Raw genomic sequence first — 20,388 nt, forward strand, 5'->3', positions numbered from 1 at the left:
GCGAACCCGCGAAATCGAGCTGGACCAATCGGAGCGCCCCCTGCCGCCCCCGCAACCCGGTGATCCGGACGCAGGGCCGTGAGACGGAGGCGCGCGCCCTTCCCGTCCCTCTGGAGCACCCTCGCCGCTCCAAATACCAAAGTTGCGCTTCGAGTTCGGTTTATCGCCGGAAACTTTCGGGCATCGCTGGGCGCTAAGGCAACGAGAGTACCTCTGCACTCGTGGGGCGAGTTTTTGCGAGCAACTCTGTGGGGAATTCCTTATCGATTCGAGTGCATCGATACCGGGGAGCGCCAGAGTTCAGGAGGACGTTCCAGGCGATACAGATGCGAAAGACGTTGCGAGGAGAATTGTGTAGCGGTTTCTCGGGGATCTTAATGATCTGTCATTAGCAATGGAAATTTTCGAGACCGTCACTGGCTGGACAAGCCACCGTTAGCCGCCTCCGCCGCCTCTCTGGCCTATTGATCGATCCCCGAGCGGGCAAGAGAACGCGAGACCAGATGCGCCATAACACGCCAGCGAGCGCCAACGCTTCGAGGCGAGAGACTAGTAAACGCTCGCCGAGGAGGGTGGACGCGCGCGTTCCACGAGGCTGGAGCTGCTTGGCGAACAACCGCGCCGACCCTCTACCCGGCGCTTCATGTATGATCTTAGAATGACTAGCGACACCCACCAAGGAGGGAGCACGCCACTTGTCGGGGCGAGAATCCTTTCTTCTTCTCCGTCCTCGGAATAGCTCAGGCTGAAAGCCACTCTCATCGTTCCCGCGACACGGGGGCAGAGGGTGGGCGAGAACCAAGCTTGTTTATTCTCGCGCAACACCTCTTCCACACGCCCTTTCGAGAATCTTCTTTTTATAGAGCAGGGAAGGAACTCTTCAAGGGACGGGGGTGGATGTTGGTTGCAATTGTTAGGCTTGGTTGACTCTCCTGACCTATGGATGGGCTCTAGACTCTGAAGAAGAACAAGAATAGGCAATTTAAATATTTAGCTTATTGAAAATTAGTTGTCAGAGGATGAGAGCAATAAGCGGGAAAGGGAGAAGGCACTGATAACAGGGGGAGAGTCGATTACTAATCAGGCAGCAGGAGGCAGAAAATTGCTAAGTTCAGAAAGAAAAACACGCAGCAGCATCGTCATTGACATGAACTCTGTGAAATTGCATTAATACGCGAGGCGAGGTGCACTTGTCCACGCAAAGTTGCTGGAGCACTGTGCGCGCGCGATTACATTGAAATTTGCCGTGCGCGGTTGATGAAGAATAGTGACCTCTGACATTAGCCGGGTGCACTCCCGATATTCCTTATCCCGCTCAGTAAATCTAATGTTACGACCGCGCGCGAGGCCAGGCAGCTCGGCCTATTTCGCGATAGATGGGAGAGGAGAATGAAATTCGCCTATGAAAAGGATAGAGATTGCGGAAGGTTAGTGACGCTTTCCCTGTGATTTGGCACAAAAGCGCCGGGAGGTCGCTCGATGGACGGCAGAAACCATTCTCCCTCCGTCCCTCCCTCTCTCCCTTTTGCGGCGTAATATAGGAGACAGTTTATGAATAGATAGGCGCGGTTTGATTCGCACAAAAGCTTAAAAAGTGGCTGATCGTTTCGTAAGTTTTACCTTAATTTATAGCCTTTTAACGGTAAAGAGGCAACCTTTTGTAGTAGTTTGATACTGCGAATCGAAGGAGCCCGAATACTCCTCGGGCCGATTCGCGGAACCTCGGGACGTTTCGCTGGCGCTCGGATGGATTCGCGGTGTCGAGCGGATCGGCGATTCAGAGCGATTCTCGTGACCGAGGACACACGTGCGTGCCCTAAGTTAACGACAAATTCGGTGTCGATATCACCATAACCATGCTTTTGTAGTCACACACTATCTTGTATATTTTTGTTATTAAAACTTACTATACTTTTAATAAGCATATGCTAAATGATCGTTGAGATAGTCCACTGGGCGGAATAAGTGATAACTTGAAGCGCCATCTTGTGGCATGTAGCACAGAAAAAAAACCTAAACCTAAATGATCGTTTCTTAGATTTGGGGGAACCGAGCACAGAGACGCTATCTGGCAGTCTTAAGTTCTATTCCCACATGGTCAAGGTACACGCGTGACGTCAAACAACATTATTAAGAGTCTGTTGGCACAATATGCACATGGCGCGGTGACGCAAGCAGAGGATTTCTCCAGGCGACGAAAGGAGGGGCAAGAATGTGCTCAGGAGACTCGTCCACCGTTGACCTTCCGAGGATGCACATGGCCGACGTTCAACTCCCGACACGCGCGAGCGAGACGTGTTTTATGACCACCTTATGCGATATGTACCAACATCTGGGACTTTACTCGAGACGTCGTTAAGGAGAGAAGTGACGCTGGCAGATTAACTAGCACGCGCGGTGTTATACTCTACAGTAGAGCGAAGTGGCCCCAATCGTGTTCTGTTTTTTTTTCTGCTCCTCATAGGCGAGAGTCGTGCGGAAAATAGCCTGCTAATGAGTACCGTCAAGCTGACTACAGCGAAGAACAATGTTACGGTTATAGCAGCGTCTCGGACCAGGAAGGGCGCCATTACTATCGCAATTACTGGCGTCGCGACAAATCGAGTGCTACCAATTTCACGTTTCGCAAGTATTCACCTCGACTTTTTACCCCATCGCTGTGTTGAACAAAAATTGAAACTTTATTGGCCGCAGTGGTACAGAAAACTATGGATGGAACGGGAAACGTGTCCACAAAGAGACGAACGCGGTCAACGATAATCATCGCGTTATATACATTCATTGCCCCGCCGGATGCAGAGTATCCGGCACTCCACTACCGTGTTCACGGCGGATAATTCAGCCGGCGAGTTTCCGAAGGGAAAGCTCCGAGTAGCTGTCGTCCTGAATTTGCTGAGATGTAGGGGTCGCAGTATTCGTCGAGGAATATCCGAATCGGGGGTAGGTTTAAAGCACGCTGAACCGATCTATTTCCAGGCAAATTTCCCGGGACGGTGGACGGCTAATGCGGCCACGGCAGGCAATTTTATTTGTCCCTTTTCTCTCACGCGTATCGTGGCGTGTCCGTTAATCCTTCCGCTGGCTTGTCTTCGCTGCATTCGGGTCTGGCACTTCGTACCCGTGCGGGGCTATTGGATTTTTCACGGGATTGTGGAAAAGCGTGCGCCTGCCGTCGCCCCACGGGAAAGGCTGCCGCGAGGGAAATATTTATAAGTTACTCGCAGGGACGAGGTAATCGATCCCGATTCCAGGTATAATAATCGAGCACAACGGCGCGCTTGAAACGGGACACGGAAGAAAAAGAAGAATACAGCGCAGCGAGGAAAGAAGCCGAAGGAAAAAGAAATGTAAAATTCCTGCGGCGCGGGTGGGCGAATCGTACGATTTCATTAATCGATTGCCGCGCGAATGGGTTACCTTTTACGGAATGCTTCGTTAGACAAGAGGATCGGTGTAAAACTAGCGCGCGGAAAGCTGATACAGAGAATTTGAGAAGTTTAACCGGAATTTACTAGCAAAATTGGGATTAATTGGCCGGATAGAATATCGATGAATATCGTCTGCCGAAAAGGGGCGTCTACCTTGATTATTCGGCGCATGAAGAGGTAGTCGATGAACTCCGGCCGCGGTTCGTTCTTGCTTTCCATTTTCGTCGAGTAAACAAAGGCCGTCGTGACTAGTAGCACCGGCATCATCACGAATACCGACAACGTCCGCCAGAATCTTTCATGTGGGCTCCCTGTACAAACCATTGTTAAACGTCACATCGCACGCGGCTAACACTGACTAATTGTAAAGCATTTCGCGCATCGTTGGCCGTTCAAGATGAGAATTCAACCACTTGGCTTTCCCAGCTGAGGCATACGTAGTTTTGCGCTCGAATTTTTACACGCTGCCACTACTGTACTGTGCAACCACGAGTATTTCACAACGCTAGCTAGGTGACAATGCAGCGAGATATAGACACGCTGCCGCGAGAGCGACCGTTGGATCGTTACTACTCAACTATTGATTATCAGTGATATCCGTGATAATGTGGCGCGTTTCGCTCCACCCTTTTATCTGTCCGGCCTACAAAATTGTCACGATTTGATAAATAAGTGTGCATGCGTTTGACTACACTTCCTTGAGTAATGCAAAGAGATTGGAGAATAAATCTAAGGATTTCAGTGGAAGGTTTCTGAAGATTACCAAACACTTCTATTTAGTATCTCCTAGTAGACACTAGGGTGGCTCTTATTTACTCTTGGTAAACGTTTTTTTTCAAGATTTTCTTCGGGGCACCTTCCAGAACAGTTCCTAATAATAAAAAAAGAAATCTGTGCGAAGTTTCAGCCCGATCGGATAACGGGAACAGGTGCCCCTGGGCCCTTAAACATTTAACTAATTATTTAACAGCTCAAAAAGTCGATTCTATATAATATCCTCCAAGTTATTGATTAAATAAAAAAACATGTCAAACAAAAGTTGTAGATTCGGACAAGGAGCACCTTTTACGTTTTATTACTTTTTCTCGCGCATGAAATAAAAATCCCATTTGTTTTCGTTCGCCTTCATAAATAAAAAAATATTCGAAAAGCATTTATACTTCCAAAAATTTGAGAGAAAAAAGTATCTTAGTTTTTCGGACTTTTTTCGAAAACCGTTTGTCGCACGACCAAAAGTAATAGAACATAAAAGATGCTGCTTGTCCGGATCTACAACTTTTGTATGACATATTTTTTTATTTAATCAGTAACTTGGAGGCTGTTATATAAAATCGACTTTTTGAGCTGTTAAATAATGATTTAAATATTTAAGGGCCCAGGGGCTCCTTTTCCCGTTATCCGATCGGACTCAAACTTTACACAGATTTTCTTATCATTTGGACCTATTCTGCAGGGTGCTCCGAAGAAAATTCAGAACTCGAAAATAAGAGCCACCCTAGTATGCACAGAGTGATTCACTATTGCTGGCGTAGCGTCACGAGCGAACACCTCTACTTGCAAAGAAACCCTTAGTACCGGAAAGGCCCTTTTTACCTTTTCGTTACGTTCGTTAAACGAGTTCATCTTCGACACCTACCATTTCAAACACCCCAAAGCAGCAATAAGTGAATCAGCCTGCGGACTGGCAGCTGGCGATGAAGTAAATCGAGAAGAGAGCTCAGCCGAAGAGCCTCGAGAGTTACCTTCCTTGGGACAATAGTCCTCCACGTTCGGACAAGGAGAAGCGAAAGCCGAAGAGGGGCACGAAGGTGGAGGACGGGGCTTGCAACAAGGATCCTTAACGGATGGTTCGCAGGGTGCCGAGCACTCGGGATAAAACTCAGCCGCGGAAAGTCTCGAGGAAGTGTCGCAGTTCACCGCCGAACAGTCCTTGGCGGCTTCTCCTTCTCTTCCTCCCGCGGATGTCATTTGATCGTGGCACTCGCCCGGCTTCGTCGATTTGTTGCAGGAGGTCCCTTTGGACGAGAAACATCTGCGGGGATCCCTCCGACGAGACGACCGTTTGCATAAATCATTCGTCCTCCCTGGGATCGTCTTAAAACCCGTATCATTCATAGAGGAATAAACGATCGACCAGTTGGAGAACTTTCTTCCGTCCGAAACGCCGCGCTCTGTCCAAGGACAAAGCTCCTTGGAGAACTTCCAAGTGTGGTAGATCGTTGGCAAAGTGAGCCTCAGAGCAACCGGGGATCCTTCGCCGAGGAAGGAAGCCCTTCTTCCGGTGTGCTTCTTCATTTCCACGCAACGATCGTGTAAGTCCATGCAAGCGTACCTCGAGGAGGACACGCGGTTGGACATGTTCCTTTCTGAAACGAAATTCGCCATGACGTCAGCGCGCCAAATTGAGAGGTGTTGCCGTTACGGAGTTTCTGTCTCGATTGGAAGTTACATAACGTCGCCGCAGATATTCTATTGCAAAGGTGGGAGGAAATACGCGAAGGAGCCCTATAAGTACCTCCGCTCGCCAACGGTTTCCTCCTCCACGGTTCGTGTCTTGAAATCTCTCTCGTATTCCGCGAATAACGTCGCGTGTGCATAATTTCCCCATCCTCGTGGACAATGCTTCCACTTTTATTTGCTAGAAGAAGTACTCGGGCAGCTTCGGTATTCCGCCTGATTAATGGAGAACGCAATATTTCGTTGACGCTCGCGGCAGGTTGCCACGGCGCGGCTCTTAGCCTGCACAGAAGAGTCGCCAGCCCCATAGCGCGATTTTTTTTAGCGCTCTGAAATTTAACGCGAGTTTTCTGAATACACTCGTGGACTATATAGTATGATTCATTTTTTATACGGCCATCAAATCGAGATCATGGCTGTTTCGAGTCGCGATTACAAACACTTCTCTGTCGTCAAAATTTATTCGCCTTTGTTCCCCCCCAGCATATTTTCACGTGCACTGATATCCAAGGAATCCAAGCCGTCTGACATCTCCCCCGGCAAATTCTCTTCACAGTCGAGGGCTTCGACAAAAGCGTAACTGCGACTTCTCGACCGCCTGCCCAATCTCTCGTCTCCTATCTCGCACCTTTTGTTATTCCGGTTTTTAATCGAGAATAACCTCGCGCGACTATGACCGCCGCGCGCTATTGTTCCTCGTTTATTGTACCGGATCAGATAATTTGCTAATCTTTCCACTCTGTATTTTACTGTTTCAGCTTCTGAAATAAGCCAGTACCGCACTCGGTTCCCAGGCGTTATCTGTGTTTTCATGGCGAGCATCGCGTTTCCTGTGCACGAACGCAGTTTCCGTGACGTTTGCAAATCAACCGTATTTATAGCAGCCTTCTAGCTTCTCTGTTTGTATTCGCAACGCAGTTTCGCGGAAATTCGTGAGTTTTGTTCGAGCGACCACCGTGGAATCCAACCTGGCGCAATATACGCGGAGGCGCCAGCTTCGGAGGCGTTTGTAAACGATCGCCTGTCGGAAAGTATATAATTTTCATCGACTAGCGAATAATATTGCGAAATTAGCGGATAACGTTTCTTGTAACTTCGAATCTTCTTGCGACGTAATAGTTAGTTACTCCTGGTGGTGGAATCCAGGGTATCTCAGAGTTAGTGAATCACGAACTAGGAGGGTGCTTCTCTGCGCTTCGAGAAGCGCATTCGTGTAAGCTGTGTTTTGAAGAGGCATCATCGCGTGTTCATTGAAAATCTCTATCGACTAAGATTAATGGAATCGGGACACCTCCGGTGGATAAATGTGCAGCAGGATAAATGGGACAGCACGTTGCTTGAAATGTATTTTATCGGAGCGCCGGAGTGTCTGAGGTCAGTGGAGACCAGTAAACATGTAGTCGCCTATATATAACACCCCCTGGCCAGAAATGGGAGACCCGGAAAATCATTTTGTCATTACTTCTTACCGCACTCTTATTTCGAGTAGGATCACTTTATGATTCGCAGAAACGCGGCACGCTCCTTCGTCGAGTTGTTCGTGAAGTTAATTACTCCTGCTACCAAACGATTTATTTATTTATTTATTTAGTTTATTAGTTGCATAAAATGCATATTTCTGTACGCCAAGAAGTCGCGATGTGAAGCAGCGGAGGATAGTAATTTAATGCTGGAGTCACGAAGAGCCCACGAGATCCATGTCATAATATCGTGATGTTCCAAGTTCGCGAAGGAACTCCAAGCCTTTGACATAACCGAGCAATTTCCAGGGAGAGCGTCCCCTTTCGCTCTGAAATTTTTATCGCTCATGCAAAACTGGAAATTGAAGGGGTTCCGCGACGGCGCGAAGGATAACGTTGAAGAGCGCGCGGGAGTAATTAATTAAAAGCGTCGCGGGGTGGGAGAGACAACAATTATCGGGCAGAACGAGTAGGGTAGACCAGGGGGCGGTGGTAACGTTTTGACTTTGGAATACGATTGCGCAGCAACTGTTACATTTACAACAAAAACTCTTATACGGAAATGTTACTTACTTATTTGACATCATTGAGTCACAACAGTTTCGCTATATGTCAAGTAATATCTCAAGTTATTAATAAAAAATGAGAGGCGCGTAAAGCTGTAGTGCTGCATGCAGTCGATAGTAGCACAAATTTAACTTTACAAAATTAAAATATTTATTGATTTAAATTATAATAATAAACGAAATAAAGTAAAATCTATAACCAATTATGTGGTATCGCAATTGTGGCAGAAATAAAACACGTTTTGGCTGGTGCGTTCTTCATCTGCTCAATCCTTACATTCAGCATATTGCACCTATTTTTCTTTTGGTTTTCCTTGTGCTATGCTATAGGATTGCATGCAAACAAGACAATACTATTATGCTTCTTTGTCACTATTCGGTTCTATCGCGGTACAACCGAGCCCGATTGCCGATGTTACAATCGCCCCAATCATGCTTTTGAACTTCAATTATAAATTCTTACTAAAGAGACGCATAAAAGTGCTAAGTAACGATCAGTACTACTATAAAAAACGTCCAATTACGGACTAAAAAATCGAAAAAGCACATACTTGCAAAGGCAGTGTTTACATTACAATTTTAAGTAATTAGGAAAAAGTTACTTTAGGGTATCGAAAAGTGATTTTGTTCACTATGAATATCCATCGCGGATCTATACGCCATAGATGTGTGTATTCCAAATGCCATTGTTCATCATATGTCCAAAATTAGTGTTAATATCTATTATATATTTTGAGATATTTAGCGTGTTACATTCACCTCCCTGTTACTACCGCCCCCGGTCTACCCTACTGCGACTGTATATTTTCATTACGCAGAAACTGCACCGTCAGCGTTAATTTTCTAGCGAAGCTACCGCAAGGACAATTCAATCGCGAAGTTGAATGAAAACAAAATAATTAATTCCTCTCCACGGGGGCTACAATCGTGCGATCGATTTCGCGCGATGACGTCACTGAGGCTCGCAAACCGCGCCAGCCTCCGTTCCTACAAATATTTAAGAACCGTCCAACGTAAGCGAATAATAGTCTTATCGATCCTTAATTGGCGCGATAAATCAACTCCCCACTCTCGGAGGATCGCAAATATTTGCGACCGTGTCGCGGTCGTACAAAGGAACGGACCAGGCGTTTATTTCCAAGAAGGATTCACTCGAAAATTATGCGGACGTCAGTTCCTCCGTTTCGAAAGCGATGAGTTAACAGCGAAGATGAGTAACGGGGCTGTTCGTTCTCGCGAAAGTAATCCACTGGAACCGGTGAAACGCGAGCAGCGAAACGGTCAGACGTTGCAGAACGGAAACCGCGATTGTGCTCTAACAATAGAGCTGGATCGACGAGATAGAATTCAAGAATAGACCTGCCGATGGAGCAGGCTTCAGGCGCGCAGAAAAAAAAATCATAATCAAGGTAAATGGAGGATCACAAATGAGCCAGCATTTAGTTTCATCGAGAATCACTCATTCGAGGCCTGGAGTTCTCCGCAGAGAAACATCCCCCGGAGTTGAGAGATCGGAGGACTCGGATCATCAAGTGGCGCAGAATGGAAACGACGATGATAATTATTCCCCGACGATAGAGCAGGAACAATGGCATCCGGTCGGTTCTTGGGAAACGGGGATACGTCGAAGCGACTTGCGCGGCAACCTTTGACATTTCGATAGGACGGGTCGAAGTTTCCACCCTCCTGGCCTAGGTGCCCGTAGGTATACACCCGAAACGTGTATACATCGAGCGAAGAAGACGCGGCTGGGGGGTTGGCGGGGGGTGAAACACTCTTGGAGAACCGAGTTTCGCGTAGAGAGATAGGGACCGGCCTCTCTTTTCTATTCGAAAGGGAAATCCTAATTGGAAAGTTGCGCGGAAGTCCTTCGGTTCAGGATGTAGTCGCGGAAGATGCGACGGAAGTAACTCCAAGGAGAAACTAGGTCGATGGAAACCTTTTTTTTTCTTTTCTTTCTCTTTAATAGACGCACCAATTTGCGTGTAACTGCATGGCGAATATAACAGCGCATAGGATATTCTATTAAAAGGTGCCTTATCAATGTGCGCGGTGAACCATGTGGTTTGTTCACATTAATTGCTTCCGTTGTTAATGAGATTTAAGTTTTTATCTCGGACGATGATAAGAGAGAATTCCTTGTTCAGAAAATTCGAAAGGTTCGAAAGTTGTGTAATTTGCTCCCGCGTTGATTGACCTGTAAATAATACTGCACCCCTGAAATTTGCCCTGCAAATAATCAACGCTGATTCTCAGACCACTGGCACTGCGTGCTCGCATGGATATCCCGAGTTCCGAGGTACCAAAATGTCATCCAGAAGTGAACCTTGATAATCAACGCCCCTATGTCCTGCCGTTCGCGAAGCGTTATTCCAGCCGAAGTGTCTCGACGCCTGGAAATGGGAGCGATTCAATTTCAGTACAGCTCGAAGAGAGGAGCGATAACGCGAACTTGCTAATCCAGAGAACTACAGGCTCGAATTTGTACAGGGGACTGTAAATACGAGGTCGTTGATCTTCTAGTTAGCTGCATTTTTTCCCCGGTCCCTGGGACGGAAAGAGATGTATCGATGAATTATTTTTAGACACGGCTTTCCGAGAGGACTGAAAACCCTACGAGTTCAGCGAACCTTTCGGTACCGTCTGCACGCCACAAATTCTGTAAGAGGATTACATTAGCTTGATTACGTGCTATCGCGCAGCTGTGTTGCATCGGCTCCCTTTACGGTTCATTATTAGCGAAGTGCATTAAGCTGACATTGAAACGCATTATGGACTATTCCTGGGCGGGACCCTAATGAGCCATCGTTACTGGTAAAAATGCATTAAATTAACGCGCAGTAATACCACCCTCGTACTTGTGGGAACGTTACGAGGACGAGTTGTTGCACGTGAGACTCTCCAGGAGTTGAAAGGATCTTTTGTGACTAATGGTCATTCTATTTGAATTCGAGTGCATATGGTGTGTTCGCGAACTCGAGCGTGGTGGTGCGATAGATTTAATCGCTGGTAAGTTATTGCAAAGTGTGATGTTCCAAATTAATTCCGTCGGAAAGTAAAAGTACGTCGAAGAACCGCGGAGAAGCGTATTTGAATTCGATCGATCCTCCGATTTGTTGACGTCACTGGTTACGTCACATAGACAAAGATGGAGAGCGCGTGAGATAGCGCAAGTGGTGTAGCCAAAACCCTTCGAACGACGATGCCGTATAACGAGAATAAATAACTAGAATGCCTGCAAACACGTGTGTCTTACGAATATTTATTGTCACAGTTTCTTTTATACATCTTCAGTTTCTATTTCTCTGAACGATTCCTGCGTTTCGCTCCCTTCTAAAACGTGATCTTCGATTACCGATTCTGTTTTGGTCTCAATCTAAAAATAAAAACCATATTTCTAGAAAAGATATGTTCTAGTTGCAGATGATATGATTTATAATAGTACTTCTTATAGAAACTGTCATTCAATCGCCAGGTCGCAACTATTCGCGCCAAATAAATCTACAGCCGCCTGACAAGGTTCTGCGGAGTTACCAAGTGTCAACAACAAGGCGGCAAATAATTGCACAAGGAAAGGAACGATAAGAATGGTGAATCGCAATGAAATTAGGAAAGATCAGTATTATTTGATCAGGTTTCAAGGCGCTCTCGCAAAGGTAAACGTTACAGCAATGTTTTGTACACATTACGCACTTTCGACTCGACTGAATGACACTTGAGTACAGAGAAGAATCGATTATTCTAAAGAAGAGTGTCATCCGCGATTATTGAAAACCAAATTCCATGCGGTCAGCGTATAGTGTATTTACAAAAGATTTCATTGAAAGCCTCTCAATAATGACGTGTAATTAGGTAGCTGCATTTGTTCGATTGTTAACAAAGGGCTATCTGCTTGTTTGTTACATAAAAACAGGATGTCGGATGGATGAAAATACGTGGACAGTCGGTATCTCACTAACGGTCCCGAGTTTCGTATAATCGCAGGCACGAGTGGTTGGCAATAGATCCCTGTTAAATTCTTTGAGAATCTGATCGATCGCGGTTACGTTGCGTCGCGTGCGGCATGCATCACGCGCGAACACATGCATACGTACCCAATTCAGCGTCGGGAATCAACCAGTACTCTTGTTTCCTCGGTTCACTTGTGTATAATAACGTTCACCGTATGCACGCGTGCACTCACACAAAAGGCGCGAGCAATCATACGCAACTACCGCGGTGATTATCCCATTGCGAGAGGTGTCTATCGTTTTTGTCGGGGTTAATCCTGACGGAGAAAAATATCGAGCCGCTGTTCCTCAATCAGTAAAGCAGATTCAACCAGTTCTACGATACGAGTATCGATGCACTTGTTCCCGCTTGTGCAGGGATAGAACGTAACGAGGTAACTAGTCATTTCTGGACCCTTCGAGTTTCTCGAAACAGTCACGATCTCGAATGCACCGCCAGCGTGCGATTACCGATCGGAAAAGAATTGCTCGGCTTTCGGGCGCGCGTCACCGACGCGTGTAGCGAATTCTCTATTACGATGGCTCTCGATACGTCTGTGATTTTAACAGCTGTTACTTTCATTTTTGCTACGGTTGCAGCCCTGTTCACCGTCAAGGTTCCCAGCGTCGCCTCGAGGGCGCGCCATCGGCAACTCAATAAAATCCAAAGAGCGCCGGACGGGCGGTGTTCCGCGAAGCGTGATGAGTTTGACAGCTCCCGCGTACTGAACGTCGTTCAAAAAAGTGAAAAGGGCAGAAAAAATCGATCGAAAGATGCGGTCGAAAAGAGATCCTTAACGCGTTTCCATATGCATCCACGAAAGGCCGTCTAATAATGGGAGAATGGTTGGACGTAGAATTATCACGCTGATACTCTTTCTGGCAGGTAAGAAACAAGATCCGCTGGAGCGTAAGTTACATCTGCCGATCAATGTGACACTACATAGTGTTCGGTTTCTTTGTGCGCCTGTATACGTGCATCGTTGCAAATCGTGCTAAGTGCACGATCGTTACGATTCAGGGTCGAGTTATGCAAATTTTATCATGTATCTCGTATCCCCGTGCGGACTGATCCACCTCGTACCTGATTCTCGTTCTGTGTTTCGCGAGGCTGCTTTAGAATAGCGGCGCTTCCGACGATTCGCAATTTTTTTATTCTATCCTATGATTTTATTACGCGTATGTATCTGTGTAGCATATAGAGTTGTTTACATGGATTATATGTACTATTTCAATATAACTGCACAAGTCCCAAACGTACGAATTAGTAGCAATTCATTGCTACTATTGCTTTTTAAACGCAGAAAATCGTGAGCGCCAATTTTTATATTGCTCGTGTAATTTTGAGACCTGTTAATCTTACAGAAGTTTTTAATTGGCATGCCAGATATTTTCACTTTTTACCAATTGTTGCTACAAAGTTCAATTGTAATACATTCGATTGAAATACATGCATGCGTATAATTGAAATACATTTCGGTGTTTATGGGGTAGATGCTTAAATAATAATTTCTCGTGCGTAGCATGGCAGGAAGCAGTAACTTTAGTGCCAGTGCGCTCTGTGGAGATAGACATCGGTCAGAACTTGACTGTAGCTTGTGCAGAAGAAGATGCACTACCACAGTCAGGAGAATCTGTAGGAGTGATGTGGATAAGGGAGGGACGTGAAGATGGACAAATTAAACGATTGAAGGTTGAGCCTAATGGAGCTTTGGATCTTATCAATGTTAGCGCAGATGATGCTGGGAACTATTCGTGCACCTTAGATGATGATCGCGATGCTGTCAAGACTAGAATTAATGTACAAGTTAACAGTGAGTCGTTAAATTTCCAAGTATATCTCCGATATAATTATGTATTAGAATGATTACACTGCTATTATATCCTCAGCTCCTCCTCCAGCTTTACATAATGTATGGGTAAAACCATCTACGATATTGGCAAACATTCTTTGGGAAGTAGCAGGCACAGGTGGTTATCCTATCATAGATTTCACTGCCGAATATCGTCTTAAACCAAATGTGGGTGAAGAACCAGAAGACTGGAAGCCTATTGTCCCAACGCACATTCCTCCAAATTCTGTAAATGATCTCTCTCTCTCTCTCTCTCTCTCGAGCAAGATAAATCTTATGCCATCGCCAGATGTCGCTCACACTGTAATATTCTTTGTAGAGGCAAATCGATGTGTATCACTTGGTGCCAAACACAACATATTCTTTCCGTGTGTGGGCAACAAACCAGCTTGGAAGAGGAAAAACCGTTGAGGTTGAAGGTCACACGCATCACAGTGTCGAGGAATTAGGTATACTATACGAGTTCGGCGACTATGCCAGATATAACGGTGCATGCGAAGAATTTAATACATTTATATAAAATTATGTAGCTTATTATTTATAATTGACAATTATTTCAGAACTTGCAAGACATCTCTTAGCAGGTGTAGAAAATTTTGACACTCGTGTCTGGGTGGCAGCGGTAGGCATAGTTATGGGTACACTTATGATTCTTGGTATAGGTACTTGTTACCTCCTCTATCGTGAGTGCAAAGTACCCTGTAAGCATTTCCTGGTAACTCTATCTAAAAGCTTGTGCTTCTACTCTTTCTCTTTCATGCTATTTATTTCTGCTGATGAAAATCACTTTCTTCCATGCAACTAAATCGAAGTAGAGTAATGCTACATCATGTAATTTTAGAAGCGAGTACAAGTCCGTAACAGAATTATCTAGGGGAGAAGATCTGCAGCAGAAACGATAGCATCACTAACCACTCAACTTATCTATGGCCCTGATCTCTAGCTTTCTTTACATCAGCCATTCTCCTTCCAATCAATTTAGTGCTATTCTAATACAGTGCCAATTATCTTCCACTGATATTTCCCTACTGCAAGCGCTCTGCAAATTCATTAGCATTTAACGAATTCTCTAGTATTTTAACATTACAAAATTTACTAGCGTTCAACAGATTCTCTTTATAATACGTGTTTAACAATATAACACTTCCTTAACTTCTGCACTAAACACTTTACAATATAAGGCACTAAATTAATCTGTAACATACTTTTATCTTTTCTATACAGTTTGCCTGTAAGTAGCACCTTTTACTATCCTTATAGGAATGAAACCTGATTCTTACGAATGGAACTGTGACTTCATCAACCACCAAACTTAATACCTATCTACTTTACAAGGAACTTCCTTACCTTATTTGTTTACTAATTTTGTAAGATATCTCGTACCTTTAATTGATAAGCTTTGGTGGTTTGTATAAAATTTGTTATGCAGAATGATTAGTGCCATGAATAGAGAGTATTGTGATAGTAATAGAGCATTATGGCCTAGATAACATTATGTGCTATTAGTAACGTCTTTGACTGTACGAAATGTAGGTCAAAGATAGCACATATATTTGCTGGGTAAGCAATCTATTGAATCAAAGTCTCCTAGTGTTTTTCATGTCAGTTGAATTTATTGTACAGACTGAATTTTAATCTGAACTTTGAAAACTTAATTCAATGTCAATACAGATACAATGCAAAACATTTGTATACATATTATATATGGCCCAGCAAAACAATGGTAAAGGGAGAGGGTAGAAGCTAATATAACTCATGGCCTAGACCAATGAAAATTAATCTCCGTTCCCGAATTGCAGCGCAGCTGGAGGAGCAGGAAGTGATTGAGCTCGTTCCCAACATCATTCTGAACCCAGGATTTTTCGACGAAAGAACAGAGCACGTTCCGCAAGATGAGAATTTCAACAACCAAACCACCACGCGTCTGAACAATAACAGCGTTGTGCAACCTAGGCGACTTTAGCGACTAAATACTTAGGTTTCGTGGCTTTTTTTATTAACAAGTGGCTTGAGCACAATTTACGTGTCACCTTTAAACGTAAGTAACTGGAATTTCAACAAAAGGGCCTCGAATCCGTGAAACATTGCAGCACGTAGAGTCAGCAGGTAAGCAATGAAAGTTAACGGCGATCGTCGCGAGAAATTAACACCTGTTTATGCTTATGGATCAAGAAACTGAGCAACCGGCATCGTTCACTCCGTGTGTTCGGAAGAAGTAAATTTTTTTCACTTACAATACAATGTAAAGTGTTCAAAGCATATTGTAAGACTCTGCTAGATTTTGCGAAACGGAGTAGCACATTTTTGAGGAAGTTTATCGGGAAGTTCGAACATTGACATTCGATATGTTATTGCTCATTAATCGAGCTTAAAGTAAAGAACTCCTGTAAGTCGAGATAATATTCTTAGTAAGACTGTAATTCTAAGAACGAAAACCGAAATTTCCGTGAAACCAAAGTCACAAATGACATTCATATAAACGGCAAGACTTCCATCTTACACTCTGCATGAATGCAACGTGTTTTGTACGCAATTATTTTTAACGATTACCACCGAGCATAGACGAAATTTTACGAGTATCGTGCAGAGAGTAAGATCTTTGCCAACAGTATACATCATCCAATTTAACAGATCTTGTGAGACGCGAGGTTACGATAAAGGCTTGCTTACTGCCGTTTTAAGGTGTGCAGAAGTCGTTGGTGAGAAAGTTCCTTTTTTAGTCTCTTTATAAGGGTTATTATTTTTTTATTTATCAATATAAGATTTCGTTTATTTTTGTCCATTTTTTCTTTTCGACGAATATTTTCATAATTCTTTCCCAAAGAACCTAGTGCAATGTTCTTTCTTGAAAAATCCTGTGAATCAGAGAATGTACAATGTAAAGACCATAGTACTCTAATCGTAGAGATAATTCTGCTACGTTAACGTTATTCTTAGCGACGTTATATTCTCCATGCTTTTAACTTTTGCATGCGGTCATTCAAATAATGTATAATGCTTCAACATGCTTTTGCACTACCTTAATAACAAATGCAATATCTACTGCTACTGAATTATAAGAAGCTATAAAATCAAATCTCATCAAAACGGAATCTTAACAGATACAAAATAGCACAATTCCATAAACAGTAAGATTAAAATTCGCTAGTCTCGCAATAAGTGATATTCACGATGTTACGATTACACCCGAACGTGAAGCAATTCGGTTTAAATTATTCCATTCGAGTTAGCAGTAAATATAGGGGCAAAGGTAGAATAAGTTAATATATTTTGGATATCATCTTTGATAGAATCAAGTTTGATAATCGATCATTGTAATAGGCCTTTTTCAGAAATTCATTTTTAATGAAACATAATATCATCCTACTCATATTACATACAAAAAAGAATAACTTAGTCAATCAAGAAGGTTGATGATTTTGATAAGAGTTCTTCCTGTACAAATAAATATACAATTATTTTCCACAATTTACAAGTAGCACCATATCGGAGTTTGTCATCGCATAAAATTCATTCTTGTAAGAGTTATAACGAGCGTTGAGTGTTAAGGCTTTTCTTAGTCAGGAGGGGGCAAATTTATTTCGACGTTGGTTTAAAACAGTTTAAATGAAATTTTTCTCAGGAAACGAAAACGGAATATATGTTCTTCTCAGATCGTATTTCTTTGTTTTTTTTTTAATTGATTCTGTTAGAAGCACTGAAAGTGACGAGTATGAAAATTGTAGTGGAAATTGATTCTCGTCTCTGTTAGTCTTTCATCCGTTATTAGTAAAGCTCAGAATGTCAGAAACATAATACCTTAACGATTCTACTTAATACAATTATGTAAGTTATAAAATGTTGCTTTTGTCAATATGATAAACTGACAAAAAGCAATTCGGTGCACGCAGGTTGTATAAAAAATTGGTTGTGCGTTGTTACATTGAAGCTTCGTGATCTGTTCCTCCCTTTAGCATAATTTCATAGGGGTGAACAGATTCAATTCGGCTTCGTACTATGCACTCTGTGTTGTGAATGGTATATATAAACGCGCTAATGAAGAATAATATGATAATAACAATAATGATAATGATATAAATATATATATTTATATAGCCGAGGCATCATAATATTTTAGCTATAAGCAAAGACAATTTTTTATATATATAATAATTATGCTGGAATGCAATGATAATATTTATCTACATATTCATATATAGATAATTTTGTGCTATGATATCGAGCTTCAAGAGTGATCTAATAGGTTTGCTCGTTAAGAGTATTTCACGTAGAGTATCATGTTCCTCTTTCCTTTTAGAAGAGTCGTGTTCAAACATTCTTTCTTTCGCCACAGATTTTATATTTCACAAAACTCCAGTCCTGAAACTATCAAAATTCTGAACTTCAAACTAGGTGATACGTCGAAACGCAGTTTCACTCTGCAAAGAAAGTGTATTTTATTCAAAACGGCTCGATAAAGATAATACCTTAAATCATCATACTACGCGACACGACCCTTCCTATCTCATGCACATTCAAATAAGGATATAATCACTTATTTCTGCTGACATATATAACAATAGGTGTAGTATAAATTAAGTGTTTACCTGTCTCTATCAAAGCTAACTGGTGAAGGCGTAGGTTTTACATTTAGTGGCATTAACAACTTGGCGAAACTTGATAAAAAAAGAAGGAAAAGTATAAATGATAACTTGCTATATAAAATGAAAAATTATTCTTATAACTACCAGCTGCTACAGGAACTAACAATAACGCTTAGTCTTCTGTGTTTAGAGTTCTGCCATTGCATATAGTAGAAGATCTGCATATCTACCTATGCGATAATAGGATGTTCACGAAACGACTTTTATCATGTTAGAGGATACAATCAATAAAGTAATATCATTAAAAGCAAGAGTGATTAGTAAGGTAATCATTATGATTTGTTTTATAATAAGCAATATAAATGAGCAGTATTTTTTTAACATCACGGGAAATATCTTTCTTTTTCTCTTAGTTAGATATTCTAAATTCTCTGCAGTGCTAACATTGAAATCAAAAACATCACTGAATTTAATTCCGTAATAGAACGTTGTTTTACCTTTTCTATACCAAAAAGTTGTTCTGATCATATAACAATATAACATAGATATATTTTTATGAGGTAGATCAAGATAATAGAAACTTAAATCTATGTGTACCTACAGTGATAATGGCAGATATCTTATGTTTATACTACAGATTGTATAAATCTATCAGTGAGTCCTTCTTATTTTATGTGATCCTTTCTTTCACTTGGGTTTCATTCTCCATCTACGGTCATATATCTTTAAGATAAAAAAAAACTATTAAGCACAAAGTGTGCATAGCATTTATCATTGTACGTCTGTAGTTAAAGGTATCACAGTAATATATTTACTTCACATAGCACACACATGTGAATTATATACTAAGTAAAGCACGATACCATAGAATAGTATAATGGTTGCTGGTAGCACCATGAATCGTCCCTAACATACATATTGCCTGCCTATGACATACCAGAGGAAAGGAAACTCAGTGTGGTTTTTACAAAAAGCTTTAATTAAGCTCTCTTCAGTTCTACGTATAGGATTTTTATATAACATTTGTATTTACAACCGAAAGCAGTTGTAAATATCAAGGTGTTTCTAAATTCTTTACTTTTTGTAAAAACTACAGATCTGTCGTGTCGTTATCTATTAGAGTAATAACATTAGTTTTACATCCTTACGTTAAGCGACGGTGAAAGAGATTTATAATTGTAATTCCGGAAATAATGTTAACACGAAATGATATTAATCGCTGTATTAGTTCTGCGTTAAGTTAGTACGTTGCGTATTTGTCCCAAAGCGTCTCTTAGTGAATTTCTTTAATTAAGTAAACTCAATCTTTGTCTTATAGAAAAGCACGTGGATAGATAGGAAACAAAATTTGTATATACTATTACGCGTTTATTGTTCTGCTTCTATATTTTCTATAAATTGTTAAACGTGCACGCTTGATTATATTAATTTACTTTATTTATGCCAAATATAATATGTTGCATTATTGTTATTTAAAATTTAATAATACTCCATATATGTGTAGAAATTGTCCGCGTTAATCAATGTTACATTAGTCAGCGTACGAATTTGTTCCATTACCGTTATACATGGTTATAGTGGCTGGATAAACTGTTCTCGTGGTATCGATATGTTCACGGTTTACTTTATAGACTATAAACAATGCACATTCCATCACGTACAAATCGTGTATTGAAAAGACGGGGGAAAAATATGAAAATGTAATGTGCTTGATTTAAAAAGTTATTTAAGTATTTTTGTGGAAAAAAAGAATAAAGAAAGTCAAGGTTGTGCTTGAATATCTGATACTATCATTAGTTAGAACGTAGCTTTCGGACTATAGTTAAAAGACAAATATTAGTTACATATCAGAGAAGATAGAGCAATCATTTTATTCACTTTTACACCTACACTTAGATGCTGAATACAAAGAAATCTTTAGAAAAAGTGCTTCGTTATATCATCTTAAAAAAAATATGTTCTCATTCAATCATTCATTCGTTCTAGTATCTTATGAAGATAACTTACCAATTGAATAATTTTGAATTCTAAATTGCAGTCGAAATGAAAGAC

The 20,388-nt window shown here is 42.0% G+C and overlaps 3 protein-coding genes across 9 annotated transcripts in view; 1 reads left to right on the plus strand and 2 right to left on the minus strand.

Moving 5' to 3' along the window:
- Positions 1 to 12,146, minus strand: part of Rdgb (retinal degeneration B) — a 26,612-nt gene extending 14,466 nt beyond the window's left edge. The window contains exon 1 of the mRNA XM_076817915.1: positions 12,006 to 12,146. The gene's annotated coding sequence lies outside the window, so the exon portion shown is untranslated. The remainder of the gene's footprint in view (positions 1 to 12,005) is intronic.
- On the minus strand, positions 1,477 to 6,651 carry LOC143372093 (uncharacterized). The gene is made up of 4 exons (XM_076818001.1): positions 5,944 to 6,651; positions 5,171 to 5,794; positions 3,582 to 3,739; positions 1,477 to 3,189 (listed from the first exon to the last, which is right to left on the minus strand). Exons 1-4 carry the CDS (start codon positions 6,191 to 6,193, stop codon positions 3,067 to 3,069), a joined length of 1,155 nt encoding a protein of 384 aa, XP_076674116.1. The 5' UTR covers positions 6,194 to 6,651; the 3' UTR covers positions 1,477 to 3,066.
- Positions 6,799 to 20,114, plus strand: LOC143372095 (contactin-5). Of its 7 annotated transcripts, none has more exons than XM_076818005.1 (7): positions 6,799 to 6,916; positions 12,501 to 12,786; positions 13,424 to 13,714; positions 13,791 to 13,981; positions 14,073 to 14,202; positions 14,314 to 14,454; positions 15,553 to 20,114. In XM_076818005.1, exons 2-7 carry the CDS (start codon positions 12,744 to 12,746, stop codon positions 15,714 to 15,716), a joined length of 960 nt encoding a protein of 319 aa, XP_076674120.1. In that variant the 5' UTR covers positions 6,799 to 6,916; positions 12,501 to 12,743; the 3' UTR covers positions 15,717 to 20,114. The 7 variants fall into 7 exon arrangements, with proteins under 7 accessions (XP_076674120.1, XP_076674118.1, XP_076674119.1 ...); XM_076818003.1 differs by lacking the exon at positions 6,799 to 6,916 and adding an exon at positions 10,267 to 11,567; XM_076818004.1 differs by lacking the exon at positions 6,799 to 6,916 and adding an exon at positions 12,156 to 12,295.
- The last annotated feature ends 274 nt before the right edge of the window (positions 20,115 to 20,388 follow it).

The sequence above is a fragment of the Andrena cerasifolii genome, chromosome 8, assembly GCF_050908995.1.
Source record: "Andrena cerasifolii isolate SP2316 chromosome 8, iyAndCera1_principal, whole genome shotgun sequence".
NCBI classification, from domain to species: domain Eukaryota; kingdom Metazoa; phylum Arthropoda; class Insecta; order Hymenoptera; family Andrenidae; genus Andrena; species Andrena cerasifolii.

Coding starts and splice junctions, on each gene's coding strand:
- LOC143372093 (XM_076818001.1), bottom strand. CDS start 6,193: ATGGGGCTGGCGACTCTTCTGTGCAGGCTAAGAGCCGCGCCGTGGCAA. Junction 5,795..5,943: donor GAAACCGTTGGCGAGCGGAG/GTACTTATAGGG, acceptor ATTTCGTTTCAG/AAAGGAACATGTCCAACCGC. Junction 3,190..3,581: donor TCATGCGCCGAATAATCAAG/GTAGACGCCCCT, acceptor CCCTCGCGGCAG/CCTTTCCCGTGGGGCGACGG.
- LOC143372095 (XM_076818005.1), top strand. CDS start 12,744: ATGGTTGGACGTAGAATTATCACGCTGATACTCTTTCTGGCAG. Junction 13,982..14,072: donor CGCACATTCCTCCAAATTCT/GTAAATGATCTC, acceptor TATTCTTTGTAG/AGGCAAATCGATGTGTATCA. Junction 14,203..14,313: donor TCACAGTGTCGAGGAATTAG/GTATACTATACG, acceptor CAATTATTTCAG/AACTTGCAAGACATCTCTTA.